The following is a 22,542-nucleotide window of genomic DNA, read 5'->3' on the forward strand; positions in this document are numbered from 1 at the left end:
AACTCTCTACTGAATGACTACTGGGTCAAGGCAGAAATAAAGAAATTAAAGACTTCCTAGAATTCAATAAAAATGAATGCACAACATACCCAAACTTAGGGGACACATGAAAGCAGTGCTAAGAGGAAAGTTCATAGCACTAAGAGCCTATATAAAGAAATTGGATAGATTTATATTAGCAACTTAACACCACACCTAAAAGCTCTAGAAGAAAAAGAAGCAAACACACTTAAGAGTAGACAGCAAAAAATGATCAAACTGAAGGCTGAAAATCAATAAAATAGAAACAAAGAGAACAATACAAAGAATCAATGAAACAAAGAGTTGGTTCTTTGAGAAAAATCAACAAGATAGACAAACAATGCTTATCCAAACTATCTAAAAGACAGAGAGAATATTCAAATAAACAAAATCAGAAATGAAAAGGAGGACATAACAATAGACAGTGGGACAACTGAGTAAAGTCAAAGGCCAGGTGGTTTTAGCACAGAATTCTACCAGACTTTGAAAGAGCTAATCCTCAAATTATTACACAAAATAGAAACAGAAAAACATTGCCAAATTCATTTTATAAGGCCACAGTCATTCTGATACCCAAACCACACAAAGATTCAACAGAGAAAAGAGAATTAGAAACCAATTTCACTCATGAACATTGATGCTAAAATACTCAGAACTGAATCCAGAAACACATTCATCAAAAATATCATCCACCATGATCAAGTAGGCTTCATCCCATAGATGAAGGGATAGTTCAACATATGAAAATCTATTGGTGTAATCCACCATATAAAAAAACTAAAAGAAAAAAAAAGGCACATGATCATCTCATTAGATGCTGAAAAGGCCTTTGAAAAAAATCCAACACTCTTTCATGATAAGTCTTGGTGAGCTCTGGGATACAAGGAACATACCTAAACACAAAAAAGGCCATTTACAGCACGCTGACAGCCAACATCAAATTAAATGGAGAGAAACTCAAAGCAATTCCACTAAAGTCAGGAATAAGACAAGGCTGTCCACTCTCTCTATACCTATTCAATATAGTACTTGAAGTTCAGCCAGAGCAATAAGACAACTAAAGGAGATCAGGGGATACAAATTAGAAAGGAACAATTCAAAGTATCATTATTTACAGATGATATGATAGTATACATAAATGATCCCAAAAATTCTACTAGAGAACTCCTACAGCTGATATACGTCTTCATGAACTCAAAAAAAATCAGGAGCCCTCCTATATACAGAAGAAAAATGGGCCAAGAAAGAAATCAGGGAACAACACTCTTTATAATAGCCACAAATAATATAAAATATCTTGGGGTAACCCTAACCATGCAAGTGAAAGACTTGTATGACAATAACTTCAAGTCTTTGAAGAAAGAATTGAAGAAGATATCTCCCATGCTCATGGATTGGTAGGATTAACATAGTAAAAATGGCAATCTTACCAAAAGCAATCTATAGATTCAATGCAACCCTCATCAAAATTCCAACACAATTTTTTACAGAACTTGAAAGGACAATACTCAACTTCATTTGAAAAAAAATCCAGGATAGCTAAAACAATCCTGTACAATAAAAGAACTTCCAGAGGTATCACCATCCCTGATTTCAGGCTGTAATACAGAGCTATAGTAATAAAAGCCACATGGTATTAGCATGAAAACAGGTTGATCAATGGAATTGAATAGAAGGCCCAAACATAAATCCATATACCTATGGGCACCTGATTTTTGATAACGAAGCTCGAAATATAGAATGGAAAAAAGAAAGCATCTTCAACAAATGGTGCTAGTCTAACTGGATGTCTGAATGTAGAAGAATGCAAATAGATCCATATTTATCACCCTACACAAAACTCAAGTCCAAGTAGATCAAAGTCCTCAACAAAAAAACAAGATACACTAACTGAATCTGATAGAAGAGAAAGTGGAGAATAGACTTGAATGCATTGGCACAGGAGAGGACTTTCTCAACAGAACACTGATAGTGCAGGCACTAAGATCGACAATAAATGGGACCTCATGAAACTGAAAATCTTCTGTAAGGCAAAAGACACTGTCAATAGGACAAAACATCTGCCTAAAGAATGGGAAAAGACCTTCTCCAACCCCACATTGGACAGAGGGCCAATATCCAAAATATATAAAGAACTCAAGAAACTAGACATCAACAAACCAAATAATCTAATTTAAAAATGGGGTAGGGATCTAAAGAGAGGATTCTCAATAGAGGAAACCAAAATGGCTGAGAAACACTTAAATGTTCAACATCCTTAGCCATCAGGGAAATGCAAATCAAAATGATTTTGAGAGGCCATCTTACACCTGTCAAAATGGCTAAGAGCAAAAACACAAGTGACAGCTCATGCTGGAGAGGATGTGGAGCAAGGGAACACTCCTCCACTGCTGGTGGGAGTGTAAGCTTGTACAGCCACTTTGGAAATCAATATGGCAGTTTTTCAGAAAACTGGGAATCAATCTATCTCAAGTACCAGCTATCCCACTCCTGGACAAATACCCAAAGGATGCTCCATCTTACCACAAAGACACTTATTTAACTATGTTCACAGCAGCTTTATTCATTATAGCCAGAAACTAGAAACAACCTAGCTGTCCCTCAACAGAAGAATGGATAAAGAAAATGTGGTACATTTACACAATGGAATATTACTTGGTTGTTAAAAACAAAAATGACATCATGAAATTTGCAGGCAAATGGATGGAACTAGAAAACAATTATCCTGAGTGAGGCAACCCAGACCCAGAAAGACAAATGTGGCATGTACTCACTTTTAAAAGGATAATCATGTGACAATCCACAGACCTAGACAGGCTAAGTAACAAGGAGGGCTCAAGTGAGGGACACATGGATCTCCCAGAAAAAGGGAAGTAGAATAGATTTTGTGGATGGACTGGGGGCCAGTGGGGATGGGAACAGGGAAGATCAGGTCGGCAGGGAGGAGTGAAGGGAGAGAGTGCTAGGAGAGACAAAAAGAATTGGGAGACATTTGGGGGATGAGGTAGAAACCTAGTGGAATTGATGAGGAACTGACACTAGTGAAGACTCCTAGTAATAGGGAACATGGAGTCTGAACCAGCTATCTTCTGTAACCAGGCAAGACTTCCAGGAGTGGGACTGGGATACCAACCCAGCCACAAAACTGTCAACCTACAATTGTCCTGCCTGCAAGATGTGTTGGAGTAAAGGTGGAACAGAGCTTGTGGGAGGGGCCATCCAATGACTGGTCCAACTTGAGACCCATGCCATAAGAAGGAGCCTACACCTGACACTGACCAGAGGCTGGGTAGCTCAAAGACCTAGGATAGAATCAAACACAAATGCCAAACAAAAGTCAATGAAATGATTCCTAATGATACTGTCCTCATAGACTGGAGCCTGGCATAACTGTCATAAGAGAAGCTCTATCCCATAACTGACAGGAGCAGATGCAGAGACCCACAGCCAAACATGAGGCAGAGCTAGGGGAATACCACACAAGAGAGGGAGGAAGGGCTGTAGGAGCCAGAGAGGTCAAGAACACCCTAAGAACATGGCCCACAGAATCAACTAAGCAGGACTCATAGGGGCTCACAGAGACTGAAGTGACAATTAGGGAGCCTCTATGGGTCTGAGCCAGGTCCTCTGCATATATGTCATGGTTGTGTAGCTTGGTGTTCTTGTGGGACTCCTAACTGTGGGAGTGGAGGTGTCTCTGACTCTTGCCTGCTCTTGGGACCCTTTTCCTCCTACTAGGCTGCATCTTCTAACCTTGATATGAGGGTTTGTGTCTAGTCTTTTTTAAATGTTATACCATGTTTGGTTGATATCCCTGTAAGGTCTTCTCTTTTCTGAAGGGAAACAGAGGAGGAGTAGATCTGGGAAAAAGGGGAGTAAGGGAGAGAGACTGGGAGGAGAGGAGGGAAGGGAAGCTACAGTTGGGATGTAATACACAAGAGAATAATAAATAATTTAAAAAATAAACTGACTCAGACAAAATCAAGAAGCTGGAAATATGTTGTGGATAAAGAATATCATATATCTAACAGCAAGCAAAAGACACACTTGTTGGAGCTGGGCTGGATCTGCTGACCTCTGCATTGTGTCCCCCTGTGGTCCCAGATACCAGTTCTTAGAATGGGGAGTTGTTACAGTAGTAAACACTACCTGTGAACTGCTCATGTAGGCCTTCTTGTTAATATAGTGTAAAGGGTTAAATGTCAGGGCTGTAGCCATCTTGAGACACAATGAGCATAAATGGCATCTGAGACCAACAACTGTCCTGTGACAGGGGAGTATCTGTGGGCCCACTGTATGGAGAAATCCCATACCATTGCAGGTTGTTGCCCACACTCGGGGCAGAAAGAACCGACAAGTTAGAGGTCACTGAAAATCCCTATTAGGTTCACAGACCCCCTGCTCTGTGAAGCTCTTTGGGGCCTGTGCTCCAGGCTAAGATCTGTCCACTGGATGCTCTTGAGCTCTCCTTTAATTCCAAAGGTTTGTGAGTTACTTAAACATGTGCACCTTTCCCCTAAACTTCACTATTATATGCTCAGTGGATGTTAACAAACTGCTTTTCATGGTTATTTTTAAGGGGCATCATCTAGGTGATGAGTTTGCATGTATCTTTCATGAGGATCACCCCTCATGTTTAACACAGCTAGCAAACAAATAAAAAGGAATTTTAATTTTTAAAGATTTACTTGCATTATTTATTTATTGTGTATGTGTGTGGGTGCCCACAGAGGTTAGAAGAGAGAATAAGATCCCCCAGAGCTGAGTCACAGGGGGCTATGATCTGTCTAAGGTGCCATCCCATGGGGGTCAGAGCGTAGCTTACGGGTGTGGGTGCTCTCTGTTCATTGTATGGGTCCCGCAGATGGAACACAGGCTCTCAGGTGTGGCAGCAAGCACCTTTACCCACTAAGACTTCTTACTGGCCAGGGCCTTTGTTTGTTTGAGACAGTGTTTTTCTACATAGCCCTGGCTGACTTGGAACTCACAATGTAGACCACACACACTGGCCTTGGAGTCACAGAGATCAGCCTGCCTCTGCTTCCTGAGTGCTGGGATTAAAGGTGTGCACCACCACACCCAGATCTTATATTTTAATATTACACTGAGAAAAAGTAAAAACACATATTCAACGGAACTGTCAAAAATACCCTTTTAAACATCTAACTAACCCAGACACATAGTGCCAACCCACCCGCTCCCAGTGCTCAGATCAGAGAGGCTGCACAGCCCAGTGCCATACCGACCAGCCACCTGCACACCAGGGGCAGCCCCAGCTTGCTTTGGGTCTTGCTTACTGGGCAAACCTTTCTTCAACACATTATCTTCCTATCACTGGTCCTCCACCCAGAGGCTCTCCACATCCAACCCTGACAAACATACAGTAACGGGAAGAGTGGGGCATTAGTGTAAACATGGCTGGCCACATAGCTCTGTGTCTTTATCTTGCCTTTATCGTTGTTCCAAACAGAAGACAGTCCATGCGTCTTACAATCTTCAACCAGCTCTTGCTGCCAATGAGCGAAAATCCTTCCTGAAACAGCAATTAGGAGGGTTAGCAACAGAAGCAGAGAGGGAGGGACACTGGAGACAGGTGTTGCTGCCTCCTATGAATAAGTCGGTCCTCTTCTTAATTCACACCCATGGAAGCAATGCCACCAGACGATGAGGTGAACACCTCACCAGTGCCAAGTCCTGGCACTCATTTAAAAAACGGTTCTTAACGTCTTTGTATTAAAATGATACCAAAGTAGTAAACATCATATTCATACTTGCTGTAAAACACATCTATGCTTCCAGATCTGCCCAAATGACCTTCTGTTCCCAAGAAACAGGCTTCGTTATTCTCGCTTTTCAGTTTATCAGACCCACTGCTGGCAGCATGGTGAGATTCCTCATCAGAAGAACCTTGTTTTCCAATATTTGGTTTTTTGAGTATTAGTTCTTCATCTACATCTGATAGAGGGAGAGAAGGGAAGAGCCAGCAGAAAGGGCAACAGAGGGCGCACAAGTCTCGAAGAGTGCTGAGGAGGTCTAGCGCTGTCTGCAGAACAGACAGCGAGGACCCTGTGGCCTGCAGCTCCTAAGCTGCCTGCACATTGCTGGGCTGCAGCCTGAGTTGAATGTGCTCAGCCTGATCGCCCGCCATGAGCAAAAACTCCTCTTGGACAGTGTCTTCACCTGAGAAGGTCAAGAACTCAAAGGCCAAGGTAAACAAGAAAATGCCCTTGGCCGGTCCAGCCTCCCGTTTGCTCTTTCTAAATCCCTAGTGATAAACTTTTTGACTTTCTTGGAAAGTCACCAATAGTTTCTTCTTTAAAAAGAATAAGAAGTCAAGCAAAGCATTTATGGTTTCTCCTTAAAACTTTCTCAGGCTGGCATGGTGGTACATACCTGAAATACTCAGAAGTACTGAGTCAGGAGGATCACCACAAGTTTGAGACCTGCCCAAGTTGTATAATGAGACCTGGTCTCAAAATAAAAACAAAACAAAAACTCCCAGATTAGTAAAAAGAAGTATGTAGTAGTGATACCCCAGACAATAAGCTGTTGTTTCAGGCAGCAGGCTGTGGAGAAGGCATAGAGCACACACACATTAGTGCAGTGCTTATGGGGGACAATTTGATAACACTAGTAATGCAAATGTGTTTATCCTTTAGCCTAATAGTCCAAGTGTCAAGGACGCATTTATAGGTCAGCCTGCACTCATCCTGACATGATGCATGGATAGGATAGACATTATTGCATTAAATCTGATTACATTTATTTATTTGTTTATCTATCTATCTATCTATCTATCTATCTATCTATCTATCTATCTATCTATCTATCTAATCTGGCAGGAGGGAAAAGGTGGAGGGTGCACTCACGCAAGTATGGAAGTAAGAGGACATCCTGCAGGGATTAATCTTCTCCTCCCACCATGTGGGTCTGGGGACTGAACTCATGTGATTAGGCTTAGTGACAGGTACCTTTACCCACTGATGTGGCTCATCAGCCCCTGCTGCAATTTAAAAAAGATTTTATGTGTATGAGTGTTTTGCCCACATACACATAATGCACATCACATGCCTGCAGTGCCTGCACGGTCCAGAAGAGGGCGCTGAATCCCCTGGAACAGGAGTTACAGTAGGTTGTGAGCCATGTGAGTGCTGGAGACCAAACCCAGCTCCTGTCAGAGCTGGAAGCGCTCCTAACTGCTGAGCCATCTCTCTAGGACTCTGCCCAACCTGCATTTTTAAAAGGGAAGAACAACTCAAGTGCACATCAAAGACAGACTGATTAAGTTGTGGATGCTGTGCAAGGTCAGAACATACAGCTATAAAAAAAAAAAAAGAATGAAAACTCCATCAGTGCTGTCCAGTAGGAAGAGAATTTGAGCCACATATGTAACTTAAAATTTTCTAGTTATTATTTAAAAAAGATACCGGTAAAGTTAATTTTAATATTTCATATTTTGTTAATAATAATTTGATTTACCACATATTAAATTTTATATAAATATAATCTAATAATTTATTTAACCCAATATATGAAAATATGTCAATATGCAGACAAAGTAAGCTGTGAAATAGTATTTTTAAAATCATTAAAATTGGCCGGTGAAACCAGCATGTTTTACACTCACTGTGGGTACTATGTACTTTTCTTTATTATTGGTGTGCCATGGTGCACATCTGGAGGTCATAGGACAACTGACGGGAGTGTTTCTCTCCCTCCACCCTTCAGGAGGGTCCCCGGGGTCAAACTCAGGTGGTCAGGCCTGTGCAGCAAGCACTGTCCGGCTGAGCCACATCACAGCCCCAAAGGAGGCTGCTATGATTAGCTAGTTAATGTGAAATGTAGTCCTAGAAAAAAGTAGAGTTTAATAAGATAATATTTCATATCACGCCCATTTTAAGAAATATGTATTAAAATGAAGTTATATTTGGAAGACAGGCTTGTTGTTGTTGTTGTTTTGCACTTCATATGCAGCCTGTCTGCACCATAGGATGGAGAGGCCGATCTCTGCCTGTGCCTGACTCTCCCCTCCCTCTCTTCACACTCACTGCTGTTATTCTGCTGAGCTTGGACAGAGTATCCCAGAGGCCCTTGGCTGGAATGGCACTGGATTCCAAGGGGCCTGCAGTGCACATCTCTGGCAGGACAGCTGCACACAATGGCTTTCCTGCATTATTACTGTGCAGCTCATCTCCAGAGTCTAGTCACAGTGTGGTCCTTGATCCCCCAAGTCACACCTAATGCTTCCCAGTACCTGGGAAGCTGGGGCAGAAGGATTGCCGTAAGCTCAAAGCCAGCCTGATCTACACAGTGAAGTCCAGAGTGAGACCCAATCTAAAAAAATTAATAAAAACATAAACAAAGAGGAAGCCATAAGGAGAGGTAGTAAAGGACCCTAAGACGGGTGCTAAGTCCAAGGATGGCCACCTCACTGAACCGGTTTCTTCAATGGCTCAAATGCACCCCTACTCCCTTTCCAGGGTCTTGCTATGTAGCTCACACTGGCCTCTAACTTGGAGTCCTTCTTCCTCAGCCTCCCAAATGCTGAGATTACAGGCCTGCTTCTCCATACAGCCTCAGATGCCTCCTGGCTCCAACTTTACTGGCCAGTGTAAGCCAGTCGCTACCCAGGAGGATGTCATGGCAGGTAGGGTCACTGGTACTGAGCAAGATAAATCGGCTTTAAACCCATGCCAAGTGTGACTTCATAAGCTTTGAAGTGAGCAGGGCACTTCACTTTCATGAAAATGACAAAGCATTCCCACCTGCTACAAAGACCCTGAATCGGAGGGAAGCAGCAGAGGAGAGTGTGGTTACAAAAATAGCTCGATGACTAACTGCTGATAATCCTTTCAGTCCTAAGCTCCGGGTGCCAAGGGCTTCTTGATGAACGGGAGCAGGCTCTCAGGTGCCAGGTGATATATTTAAAAAACGAGATCCTGCCTGAAGCTTCAGGGATGTGTTTCTACTCACTCTGGTAGCTCTGGGTTTATGAGGTTCAAATTATGCTGAAAATGGGGAATATCCACAATAACAGAGTCTTTGCAGGACACAACAATGTGAGGGAAGAAAAAGGAAGCAGAAGGAATTAGGGTCCTAAAAAATGTGCACTTTCAACAGTTATAACCAATGATTATTTATTCAGTTAATAAAAAAGAGTAATGAGATGGGCAATAAAAACAATTTGTAACTGAGTCAGGGTTAGATTTTAGTCTAAGACTTGTATGTGGACATTTCTACTTCATTAAACAATGTTGTAACAGAGAAGAAACAATGGTCTAATTCCCAAGGGGCCACCCACACTGTAGCCTCCTGGATTTGGATGCTGTGGATGCTGTGCCTGGTACATACCAGAAACACAACCCGTTGGTCTCCTGCTGGACCACAGGCGATTTAAAAGTAAGGCCAGTAAACAGTAAACAGTGACCATTCTGTAAGGCCCTCTATGCGACACTGATGACACCAGTCATTCCTGTCAGTTATCAGCCCAGAGTCAAGAGGCTGGGTCATAAACACCTGCTGCAGGACACGCTGCTCAGCTCACCCCACCAAAGCCACCTGCTGTGACTCTGGGACAGGCCTCACAGGGTCAATGCAGGTTGAGCCAATCAGCTATCTCTCTGTGGCTCTCCACAGGGGCCTGTGTCCACAGGCTTTCTTCAGCGCACCTCACAGGGCTTTTATCCTTCCTAATAAAGCCTTGAGACACACCAGAGGTCCCTTGCACTGTGCGAGTTTTCCAGACTACAATCTTATTCCTTGTTTATTATTCCCAAATGAAACCTTTTGCTTAGATATCTATTTTTCTGCTTTCATTTTTTTGAGACATGGTCTCATCACACAATCCAGACTGCCCTAAAACTTCCAACCCCCCTGCCTCCACCAGATTCATTTTTTTTTTTTGTATCCTGTAATGTAAATTTTCAGACATGCACACAGGAGTAGAGAAAAAGAGCACAATGAAGTGATCTTCTGGCTACGGCTGTCATCACACAGCCCATGTTACCTCATTCACACCCTCTCAACAGCCACCCACTCCCTGGATCATTCTATTCTAAAGCTAAGATAGATATCCGTAAATATCCCAGGATGTATTTCTTCAGAGCTAAGGTCTCTTCTTAAAACATAACCACAAAACCAATCTTTAAAAATTAACAACTTTGCCAGGCGGTGGTGGTACACGCCTTTAATTCTAGCACTTGGGAGGCAGAGACAGATGGATCTTTGTGAGTTCGAGGCCAGCCTGGTCTACAGAATGAGTTCCAGGACAGCCAAGAATTGCTAAGGCTACACAAAGAAACCCTGTCTTGAAAAACCAAACCAAACCAAGTCAAAACAAAAACCCAAAGAAAACAAAACAAACAAAAAAAAACCAAACCAAACCAAAATACCAAACTAAACAAAACCGGAGCTGGAGAAATGGCTCAGAGGTTAAGAGCACCGACTGCTCTTCCAGAGGTCCTGAGTTCAATTCCCAGCACCCACATGGTGGCTCACAACCATCTGTAATGAGATCTGGCGCCCTCTTCTGTATGCATAATAAATAAATAAACCTTAAAAAATATTAAAAAACAAAACAAAACAAAACAAAACCCCAAACTCCTTCCTGCTATCAAATGCCTTTGACACTCTCACATTTCCCTGTCTTCTGGGGTTTTTCTATATTCCTTAATTTTTGAAAAGGTATCCAAATATCATCCACACACTGTGACATGGGGCTGCTGTGTCCTTCGGTCTTGCAGATGTCTCCCTGTCTTTTCTCATCTTCCCTAGCGTTGAGTCACAGGGTCCCTAGATCCAGGTTAACAGCCCTGTGTAGGGCTGCCGAGTAAGTATCTTAGGCGTGTGGGTCTTGCAGTCTCCAGGCGCATGTGAACTCAGGCCTGCAGTGGGATAGCAGCCACAGGCAAACAAGTGTGGCTGCTATCTAACAACCTTTTACCACGGACACTAAAGCCGGAATTGCCCAGAATTTTTCATAGCTCACAAGGTATTATTCCTTTCTGAATGCTTTTTAACCATTCCAAAAAGATAAACTAGGGGCTGTATAACAATTTGATCCTTAGAATCCACATAAAAAGCTATGCACAATGATAAGTTATAATTCTAGTCTGGTGAGGAGCAGAGACGTGGACCCTGGGCTGGCTGGCCAGCTAGTCTAGCCTAGTCAGCAAACCTAGGTCCCAATAAGAGACCCTGCCTCAGAAATAAAGTGTATGGATCCTAAGGGATGACAGTCCAGGCTGACCTCCGACTCCTACCTGCAGACAGGTGCACCCCACACACTAACACTCATCCATACACAAATACATGCACACTACGACAAACAGAAAGCAAAGGCCACTCTGCCCACTGTTCGTCACTTCTCCAGACTCATCCTCACTAAACTGTTCTTGTCCCTCTGTGGATGCTCTTCATATATATCCTGTCTCCTATAGTCCTCACAGATCAAGAAGTCTGGTCAAATTCAGGCTTATCATCTTTCTTTGGATTTTGTTCCATCACTCTCCTACAGACACATCATGTCTCTGTCCTTGTGTATGTGAATTAAGTTACTATGAGCATTGCCTATAATCATTAATTCATTAGAGTTTGCAAAAAAAATGGTATTTTTATTCCCTCTTCTCGTATGAACTTGAGTATTTATGAAGAGGGACTTTCATCCCAGCACAGTGGTACACATTCATCATTCCAGCACTCAAGAAGGCAGAGGCAGGAGGGTTTCAGATCGAGGCCAGCCTGGGCTATGTGGTGAAACACTATCTCAAAAATCAAATCAAACAAACAAAACCATAGAAGAAGAGATCAGAGCTGTGGAGATAGTTCAGTAGTATGAGGACCTGGGTTTGATCCCCAGCGTCATGGTGTGTTCGTAATCTCAAACCCATGCACACACACATTTTCAGAGAATTCTTCATCTACAGTTTACAATCAACTCTTCTAGGTAATGACAGGAAAGGCAGGGTAAATGCTTGCTTTAGCTCTCATTTTTGTTGGATTTCAAAATAATGGTGTGTTTCCTTACTATTCTCCGAAGACAGCAATGACTTCCACACTCTGAAAAATAATCTGACTATATTTGCTGTTTCAAACCACTGTAGTAGCTATTGATGCTTCAGTGACCAGTTTGGTTAATAAGGACCTTTTCAGAAAAGCTGACTCCTGCATCCCGTGGGTGTGACTTGGGTGATGTCCAGCGACCTCCGCTGCTTCCCATAGGTGACAACACAATGCAGGTCTTGCTGCTGTCAATGATTTAACTCCATCCACTCACACCTGGAAAGTCGCAGGAATGCCAGGCCATCTCATTGTTGAAGACATTACCCATAAGTCCTTCAGTGTGCAGTTTCACTGACTTGGTTTTAGAGAGGAAACTAGTGAAAGTTAAAAAGCCATCATGCTATTTCTGCCCAAGAGGGACTAAGAGGGTCACAAATTCTACTCATCACGTACACACTGAGATAGATGAAAACAAGTCAAGTAGGATTTCGGGACTTGAAGAAAGGGTAACCAGCAGACTGAGTGAGCCTATGATCACCTAAGCTTTGTGCCTGGAGTCAGTTTCCAGACTGAAGCCAGGCTTGCTGGTACACATCTGCAATCTCAACACTTGGGAGGAAGGAAGACCAGAGTTCAAGGTCATTCTTGGCTACTTATCACCTTCAAGGCCAGCCTAGGCTACATAAGATCCTGTCTCAAACACCTTTTTTTTAAAAAAGATGTATAGATTTTATTTTATGGATGTGAGTGTTTTGCCTGCATGTATTTATGAGCATCATGTGCTATGTCTGGTGCCCAGAGGTCAAAAGAGGGTGTCAGATTCCCTGGAACTGGAGTTACTGATGGTTCTGAGCCACCATTGTGGGTACTGGAAATCAAACCCAGGTCCTCTGTAAGAAAAACAAGTGCCCTAAACTCCTGAGCCATGTCTCCAGCCAATCCCCCATCTTAAAAAATCTTTAAAAATTAATAAGAAAAGAATTCAGACTGGCAAAGAAAAGGGGAACCTGCTGAGTTTGTAGTCTTGCTGAGTTGAGGAAAAAGCAGTGGAAAGTCTGCAGCGGCTGGAGCTGGTTACAGGATTGCTGGAAGAACTTCCGAAGCCTGCCTCGGGGTCCTGGAGCCTCTGGCTGACCTGCAGTCTAGGCACTGCAGATGCGACACCAACCCTGTTCAAGAGCAACCTCACAGTGAGTAACAGCTCGAGTTGAGAGCCTTCCTGGAATGCAGAGGCTCTTCAGGACACAGCGCACCTCAAAATGCTGCTGAATTCGCTGCAGGGTGAAGGCCACTCTACACCCACCCTAGAGAGGATCAAAACAAGTTTCCAAAAGGTCAAACTGGTAAGTACTTTAACTGCTTGCCTAAAACTCCCCAAACTTTAAAGGGGCACCAAAAACAACTATCACTTCACAATGTAAGGATCATGTCTGATCAGAAATCACCGACAAATGAAATATTGGACAGCTTAACAGGCTAACAAGAATTATTTAAAGAAAAATGTGTCAACAACAAACTGAAATTGCAGTGCTGATCCCATAGACAGGGAAGGATGTCTAAAAAGTTACATGTGCTCAAGCATTAAAAACAAACAAAACATGATCGTGCTTAAGAGGGAAACAAAATATAAGATCTAACATATAGATGTGAACATATAGATATGTATTTTGCTGGCCTCCAACTTGGGAAGGGTTACCTCTGAGGGTAACAAATGATATTGATGGTGGAGGTGGAAGGCACCCAGATGACTTTTAGTATATGTAAATTAGGCCTCAATAACAAGAAACTGCTAACATCGTCCCCAAATTAAAGGACAAGTATAAGGCCCCGAGTAAAGAAGCGGGTGGTATAGTGTGGGTGGTATAGACGTGACTGGGGAAGTGCAGGGCACCCCACATGGCTGTAATGCAGGCTGAACAGAGAGACACAGTTTCTCCAAGAGGCCTTCCTATTATGCTAAAAGGTTTTAGAGCTCAAAATGATACCATTTTTCTATCTTCTGGCGATGTGATACAATAGTTTTTAAGTTTTAAATATTACGATCGTTGGCCCAAATTTGTCTTCAAGATTACATGAAGTACCACCCTTCCCCCACATCAGAACTAGACCCAATGCTCCTAGCGCTAGAGCGGCACACAGAATGCACGGAGCCCATGCAGAAGCGTGTGCTGGAATGCACTGGCCCAAAGGCTTCTTTTCACAGCAAACACGAACAGCTGCTGGTTCTGCCTACACAGCACATACTCTTCTTTATGGGAACATCTTCATTTTCCTCTTGGAAATCAGCTGCCCCCGGTCAGAGGCTCCAGACAAGGCTGGTTTCTTACCTGCCCTTGCTCCAGAGGTAGACAGGTGCCTGTCAGCATAGGGAACTACTCCTGACAAAGGATAAATAAGCCTGCCATTGCTGGGACCCCTCAGGAGCAAGCCTTCCTTACAGGAAAGCAGGCCTCTGTGTGAGCCTCTGGGTCCACTGCATTGAAACCCACCCTGACTTCTGTACGCAGCAGTTTTGTGAGGCAGTAAGTCTCACTTGTTTCCAAGAACGTAAGATGGGCCTGCGTCACTTGCAACCCAGAGTTTATGGCTTTAGAAGCACAATAGCCAAGCTAATTCCCTTCCACTGCTCAAATATCCATCTAGATTCCCTGCCCAATTGCCACAGCATTTTCAAAATTCCACATCTCCTCACTTAACAATACAGCAATTATTATTATCTTTGAAATCTTACCTAATGCCGTGGTAGCAGCATAGCTGACCACTTGCCCTTCCTTCTCACAGCCCTTCTGGGCCGGCTTCTACGACTCCTTTGCTACCTTACCCAGTGTCCCGTCTTCACCACACCTCAGGCTCAGTCACGATGTAAATAGCAGGTCTCCAGCACAGAGCTTTCTAAGACCCTTAAAGAAGCCTGAGGCTAACAGCAAAGAACCCTAGGACAGTCATCCTGCTTGAGTGGCCCAGAGAGACCTCCAGCTCCAACCACCTATGGCCAGAGCTGTGGTCACCACACATACCTGCTTCCAGCGCTGGCTCTTTTCTGAATTCCTACCTTGGGAGGAGGAGGGAGGGGGCCACCTTCAGAAGGCGGAAGAGACCAGAAACCTTCCATCTCTCCTACCTCAGACTCATCTCTGAGTTGCTGCTTTTTCCTCGCACACAGCTCCTCCATCAAGCCCTCCCCCCCCCCATGCAGACATTGCCATCTTCTCTCTTGATTTATTAAACTGGCCTTCCCCATCTTCCATAGGTCTCTCGTGTCCTCTTGTCCACCCCTCCTATTCTTACACAACTTCAAGAAATAATGTTTCTATCGAAAATGTAACAGGCTGTCACTCACTGGCTTCGAATCTGTCGATAGTTTCCTATTTTTCTTGATAAAAATAAGATCTCTATACGAGCTGCAAGGGAAAACACAGGCAGAATGAGGTAGATGAGCACTGCACACCTGACTCATAAATAGGAGATGTGGAGATCATAAACGTCCATGAAGTCCCAGGAGCCTTCTAACCCCGATGCCTCTTAAGACAAGGAAGGCCAAGGTCACAGAACAACATGTCTAGTACTGTTTTCCGCTCCCAGGAAGGAATGGGAATCTAAGGGGTAGTCTCATAAAACACCAGGGCGTTGGCTGTCAGCATCTTCCAGCACATTCCCTGAATACAACTTTGCTGGTATTGAGCTCTCTGCCTGCACATTCTCTAATGTTCGTGTGCTGATCTTAGCTTACTTTCTCTCCAGTGTAAGCCTGAGAGCATTCTTAGCTCCTGGAGAGACCTTTCCCTATCTTGGCTTTGATTTTTATGATTTAACACTCCCAGGGAAATCTAGTTTTGCTCCAAACTTCTAAGATCATTAAAGTCCATGGTGGGTTGTTTTTAGGCTAACTGTGGGTGTCTATCTAAAGCCCTCAGAGACACTCAGAACACTAATAATCAGAATGCTAATTCTGTTGGTAGCTTAAAGCTATAGGAAGTGATCTTTATGTTCAATTCCTTCTTAATAAAATGGACTAGGGGAGGAGGCTGGGCAGATAGCCCAGTCAGTAAGTTCTTGCTGGGCAAACAAGAAGGTCAGAATTCAGGTCCCTGGTACCAAATAAATAAACAAATAGTAAGGTGTGGCAGCATGCAACTGTAATCCTAGCACCAGGAAATAAAGACAGGAGGATCCCTAGGACTTGCTGGCTACATAGACAATCATCAGGTTCAGTGAGAGACCCTGTGTCCAAAAAGCAAGGTGGAGAACAGTTGAGAAAGACACCCAACATCAACCTGTGGCCTTCACATATACACATGTCCAGCTCATATATATACATATACATGGACATGCACATATATACAAAATTAACAAAAAGCATTATGGGAAAATAAAAGTAGATATTATGTGCTCTCAATAGCATTTCATATTCATGAAAAGTTGCCCACACTTAGCTCAGTGGCTGGGTGTCTTGGACAGGTTTCTATTGCTGTGCTAACACCATGACCAAAAGCAACTTGGGGGAGGAAATGGTTTATTTCATCTTACAGTTTGTAGCCCATCATCCAGGGAAGGCAGGGACTTAGAGGCATGAACTGAGGCAGACACCAGGGAGGAATGCTGCTTCCTGGGTTGCTGCTCTCAGCTTGCTCAGCCTGCTTTCTTATAGCACTGAAGACCACCAGTGAGCTGGGCCCTCCCATATCAATAATCAATCAAGACAGGCACCATACAGGCTTGCCCACAGGCCAATATGGTGGGGGCATTTTCTCAATTGGGGTCCCCTCTTCCAAAATGATTCTAGATTTGCCAAGCTGGCAAAACTAGCTAGCACACTGGGTGTGCCACAGGCATTTCCTTCTCACGGTTCTGAGGGCTGAGACATCTGGAATCAGGAGCAGGCAGGCTATGTGAAGGACTAGCGAAGGTTACTTCTTGGCTGGTGGAGCCATCCATTCCTTGTGCTCACATGGGCTTTCTTGGTGCATGCTTAAGATAGTAAAGAGTTCTCTCTCTTCCTACAAAGTCACTAACTTCACTAGGGACTTCCTTCCATGACATGATCCATACCTAATCACGTCCCAAGGCCTGACTTCCAAATACCATCACACTGGGGGGTTAGAACTTCAACATATGGTGAGACCTGGTTCAGCTCATACCATTCCTTAAAATTCAACTGCCAATATACTTTGAGCAACTGTAACTTTAGCAACTCAGTAAAAACACAGCTCTAACTATGTTTGTTGAAATGTGGAAACATTATTAAAGTTAAAACTATAATCATAAGAACTTGTTTCAAAAAAGAAACTCCAAGACCTAACTCTAATATAATACAAGTTGTTTTAACATATTAGTGTATTTTTAAAATAATCTGGCCACCTCCAAACCCACATGGCCCCATCACACAGGGGTGCCATAAGCCCAGCCACAGCAAGAAACCCTGTTCCCTCCTGCTCTGGACCTCAGCGATGCAGCCCCTGGATCCCAGGAGCTCTAGGTGCTCCACCCTGGACCCCAGCCCACTCTACCTCTAGATCCTTATGCCCTACCCACTCTGTGTAGATGCTGCAGCCCTGGACCTACACTAAAACCAGTAAGAAACCCACCCCCACTCCTCCACTGAGGCTTCTGCCCCTTGACACTGCCCCCAGAGTCTCCCCAAAACACCTGTCCCAGAATGTGGCCCTGCCTTCAAAATCTGGGACATAAACTCACATCAAAAGACAGTCGACATTCTAACTCAATATGTCCAGGTCTCATAGCAAAAATACAAACGGTATGATAAAAATGATATATCCCTCGCCAAAATCACCAATCCCATAGGAATGTTTCTCAAGGAGAAAACTTAGACAAAACTCAAGACACACAATTCAAAAGAACAATTGTAAACATGCTCAGTTCATTCAAAGAGGGCACAGACACGGGGATTTTAAAAGGACAGGAATAAAATGACTAAGGGCCAAGAAAATTAGAACAAACAGCTGAATGAGGTAATTAGGACAATCCAGAAATTTTAAATCAAATCCAATACAGAGATAGAAAGACTAGAGAAAATGCAAACTGAAACGAACCGAGGAGTGGAGGACTCAGCAAGTCTACTGAAAAGTTCAAGAAAGAGCGACATCAACAGACTGTGTGGAAGGCAGAGTAACCAGGCCTGAAGACAGGGTATAGGAACTCAAAGAAAATGATCACTTAAATTCATGAATGAAACATGCAAGAACTTGCCAGTACCATGAAAATGCCAACATATGAATTATAGGCACAGAAGAAGGGAAGAATTCCAGGCCAAAGGCATAGTTAATATTTTGAATAAAAACCATGAGAGAAAATTTCTCAAATCTACAGGAAAAGATACTCATTTAGGTAGGAAAGGCCCACAGATCATCAAATAGACAGGAACAGAAAACAAATCTACAATATATTATAGTTAAAATACTAAAAACACAGACTAAAGAAAGGGTACTGAAAGTTGTTGGGGAGAGTGCCAAGTCACATATAAGACAGACTCATCAGAGTAACACCTGATAATTTAATGGAAACTTTTATAGCCAGAAGGACCTGAAAAGAAGTATTCCAAGTTCTAAAAGATCACAACTACTAGCCCAGATTATTATACCCAGCAAAACTACCCATTAAAATTGAAGCAGAAATAATGCCAGGTATAATGGCACAAGTCTTTAATCCCAGCACTCAGGAGGCACAGGCAGGCATATTTCTGTAAGTTTAATACCAGCCTGGTCTACATGTTAAAACTCTATGGGGAACCAAGGAAGCTCTGAGTAAATGTGTATTATTGATATGGGCAAGGCCATGCCAATGACCCAATGCCTCAGACCAAAGGAAATGGCAAAGATGTCCCCCAGGGTGAGGCTCAAGAGGCCTAGTGTCTTAGTTCTTTTCTATTGTTGTAACAAAACATCATGACTAAGACAACTTATAGAAGAAAGTGTTTAATATTGGGCTTAGAGGTTCAATGGGTTAGAGTCCATGAAGATGGAACAAAGGCATGGCATCAGGAATTGCTGGGAGCTCACATCTTAATCTGTAAGTAGGAAGTATATAGAAAGAGAATTTAAATTGGCACAAGTCTTTTGAAACATCAAAGCCTGCCCCCAGTGACATACATACTTCCTCCAGCAAGGGCACATCTCCTAATCCTCCCTAAAGGGCCACCAACTGGAGACCAAGTATTCAAACCTATGAACCTATGGGAGCCATTCTCATTCACACATCACAGATGGTAAACTTTCCTCTGGTTCAAATTCGAACGTTAACAGTGTGTACAAACACTAGCAACCACAGCTGCCTCCTCCCAGATGACTGAAACCTGAGACTGCTCCCCTATAGAGACCTCCTATCAAGACTAGCATAATAAAAGTGCTGAGGTTCCCGGGTTTTGTTGAGTAGTTGATACTGCTCTCTCAGAGCCTGAACAGGCCAGGCAATCCCAGCGTTTTTTTAAGTGTGTCTGTCCTTTCTTCATGCCCTCACCACCCCAGGCAGGTTTCCAGGACCAAGCAGTGCAGGTCATGACAAGACCCTATATCAGAACAAACAAAACAACAACAAAGAAGCTGAAAGAGAAACAAAGACTTGCCGTGATAAAAATAGACTAAGTTCATACGACCACTACATATATCCTCTACAGAGGGTATTGGAAGAATTAAATTTTTTTTTAAAAAAAAATATATTACATTCTAACTGCAATTTCCACTTCCTCCATTCCTCCCGGTCCCTCCCCCACCATCCCCAGATCAACTCCTGTTTCTTATAAACAAACAAACAAAGAATCAAACAAACAGTTGGTCTCCAAGGGATACCCACAGAGCATGGCCTAACAATAAGACTGGACACAAACCCTCATATCATGGCTGGATGAGGAAACCCAGAAGTATAGGAATCAGGTGCTCCCCCAGCCTGCCTCCAGCCACTCCAAGCTAGCAGCCACATCATCGCCAGCCACCCAAACTGACATATTTAAAAAGTCCCTGTCATCACAGCCGACTCTCTGTCTCTCTTTTGTCTGTTTCTCTTGTTCCCGCTCAGAGGGGGCCTTTCAACCCCCTTCCAATAAATCTCTCTTGTGAGATCCGTTGTGTGGTGTGATTTCTGTGGCATTTCTTGGCCTGGATCTGCCAAGGTACTCTTCTGCTGCTAAACTGGAACAGTAGGAGGAAAAGGGTCCCAAGCACAGGCAAATGAGTCGACACTCCCCTACTCCCACTGTTAGGAGTCTCACAAAAACACCAAGCTACACAACCATAACATATATGCATGCCGTGGACCTAGATGAGACCCACAGAGGGTGTGATTGTCACTTCAGTCTGTGAGCCCCTATGAGCCCTGCTTAGTTGATTCTATGGGCCATGTTCTCCTGGTGTCTTTGATCCCTCTGGCTCCTACAATCCTTCCTCCCCATCTTCCAGCTCTGTCCAGTGTTTGGTTGTGGGTCTCTGCATCTGTGCCCATCAGTTGCTGGAAGACACCTTTCTGATGACAACTGGGCTAGGTACAGATCTATGAGTATGGCAGAATATCAATAGGAATCCATTTCATTGACTTTTTTTCTTTTGCCAGTGCTGTTTTGTTCTATCCTGGGTCTCTGAGCTTTCCTGCCTCTGGAGAGGGAAATAGAATAGATTTTTCAGGTGGACTGGGGGTAGCTGGGTATGGGAACAGGAGGGATCAGTTAGGGTTAGGGGGTGGGGAGGAGGGAGAGAGTACTAGGAAAGTCAACTGGAATTGGGGGGTAGTGGGGAACAATGTAGAAACCTAGTGCAGTGGAAACTCCCTGGAATCTACAAGAGTGACCCTAGAAAAGTCTATTAATGGGGGTTATGGAGCCCGACCTGGCCATCTTCTACAACCAGGCTTCTAGCAGAGAAACAGGGACACCAACCTAGCCACAAAACCTTTGACCTACAATCTATCCTGCCTGCAAGACGTGCTGGGACAATAACGGCACAGAACCCGTGGGAGTGGCCGACCCATGACTGGTCCAACTTGAGGCCCATGCCACGGGAGGGAGCCCAAGCCTGACACTGCTTGGATGGCCAGGAAGAAATTCTTCAGACTAAAGAGAAGGATAAATATAACTAAGAGGCCACATGCAAAAATAAACAATGCTGGGACAGTTAATCAAAAAAGATCTAAGAAAAACACCACAACATTAACATAATAAGAATGGATTTCTTTACATGTTTTGTGTGTGTGTGTGTGTGTGTGTGTGTGTGTGTGTGTGTGTGTGATGCACGCATGCCACAGCATGCATGTAGAGGCTAAGAGACCGTTTGTGGGAGTTGGTTTTTGCCTTCCATTACATGGGTCCTGGGAACAAAACTCAGGTTACCAGGCTTTTCCACACATATCCCCATCTACTGAACCATATCATTGGTTTTGTTTTTGTTTTTTTTTTGTTTGTTTTTGTTTTTGTTTTTTTGAGACAGGGTTTGTTAGTGTTACAGCTCTGGCTGTCCTGGAACTCACTTTGTAGATCAGGCTGGCCTTGAACCCACAGAGAGCCACCTTTCACCTGCCTCTGCCGCCAGAGTGCTGGGATTAAAGGTGTGCATCATGACTGCCTGGCATATTTTTTAACTTAATGTTTTTATTGAAACATTATTTGAAAATTTCACATAATGCACCCCAATCCCATTCACTTCCCAGTCTTCCCATGTCCGCTGCCCATTTATGACCACCCCCAAACAAAATAAATAAAAAAGGGGGAAAAAAACCCCAAGTCCACTTTGTGTTGCCCATGTACTCACTGGAGCATGGTGAGGCTCCCAGTGACCAGGCCCTTAAAGAAAACCGAGTCTTTCTGTTAATTTCTGCTGTGGCAGCAGCCTGCCTGGGCCAAGGCAGGTAAGTTACGGATTCACCTGTCCCCATGTGCCTTTCCTCCACCAGCTGTGCGACATGTGCACCCCTGAAAAGTGCGCACCAGGCCCAGCTCGCTCCCTTGCCTCTCTTCTTCCTCGTCTCTCCCCTGTTCTCTCTGTCTCCCACTCTGACACGGCCTTTCGCTCTCTCCCTTCTCCGTCCTCCAATAAACCTCTTGCACACCTCTGTTGTCAATGGCGCGTTTGCTTAGTGGCACACCCTGGCAGGACCCACCAAAAGATACCCACTTCGCCTTTCTTTTTTAGCATTACACCCTCCTCTACCTCACCCCTAGCAGAGGCCACCAGCTGTGGAGAGCGATACTTCAGCATCCTTATCACACGTGTTTAAGAGTTCTCTTCAAATGCTTGCTGTCTGACTGTTTCTTTTGGGGGGTAGGGTGGGGAAAGGCTGTCACTGAAGCCTCCAGGGTCTCTCCTTCTCAACTGTGAGTCTGCAGCCATCGATACCACTGCAAAGGAAGCTTCCCTGCCCTTTAGTCAGCAGCAGCATGGATCATGGGCTTCTACATGGTTTCTGGCTACAGCATGGCCATGGCATCGCTGTCTGTAGTTTGACACCCCTACCCCCTGCATCCGACTCTGTTCAGCCATCTTTCCTTCCAACTTTGGGAGTCCACTTTTTAAAAGTATCTTC

At 43.8% G+C, this 22,542-nt stretch overlaps 1 protein-coding gene across 2 annotated transcripts in view; it reads right to left on the reverse strand.

Annotated features, from left to right (window-relative positions):
- Rec114 (REC114 meiotic recombination protein) overlaps positions 1–22,542 on the reverse strand; it is a 109,291-nt gene that overhangs the window by 16,525 nt on the left and 70,224 nt on the right. For both annotated transcript variants that reach the window (XM_006971491.4, XM_076576385.1), the window contains one exon: positions 5,471–5,554. In XM_006971491.4, coding sequence (XP_006971553.1) covers positions 5,471–5,554 — 84 coding nt within the window. The remainder of the gene's footprint in view (positions 1–5,470; positions 5,555–22,542) is intronic.

Source organism: Peromyscus maniculatus, chromosome 7 (genome assembly GCF_049852395.1).
Source record: "Peromyscus maniculatus bairdii isolate BWxNUB_F1_BW_parent chromosome 7, HU_Pman_BW_mat_3.1, whole genome shotgun sequence".
In the NCBI taxonomy this organism is placed as follows: Eukaryota; Metazoa; Chordata; class Mammalia; order Rodentia; family Cricetidae; genus Peromyscus; species Peromyscus maniculatus.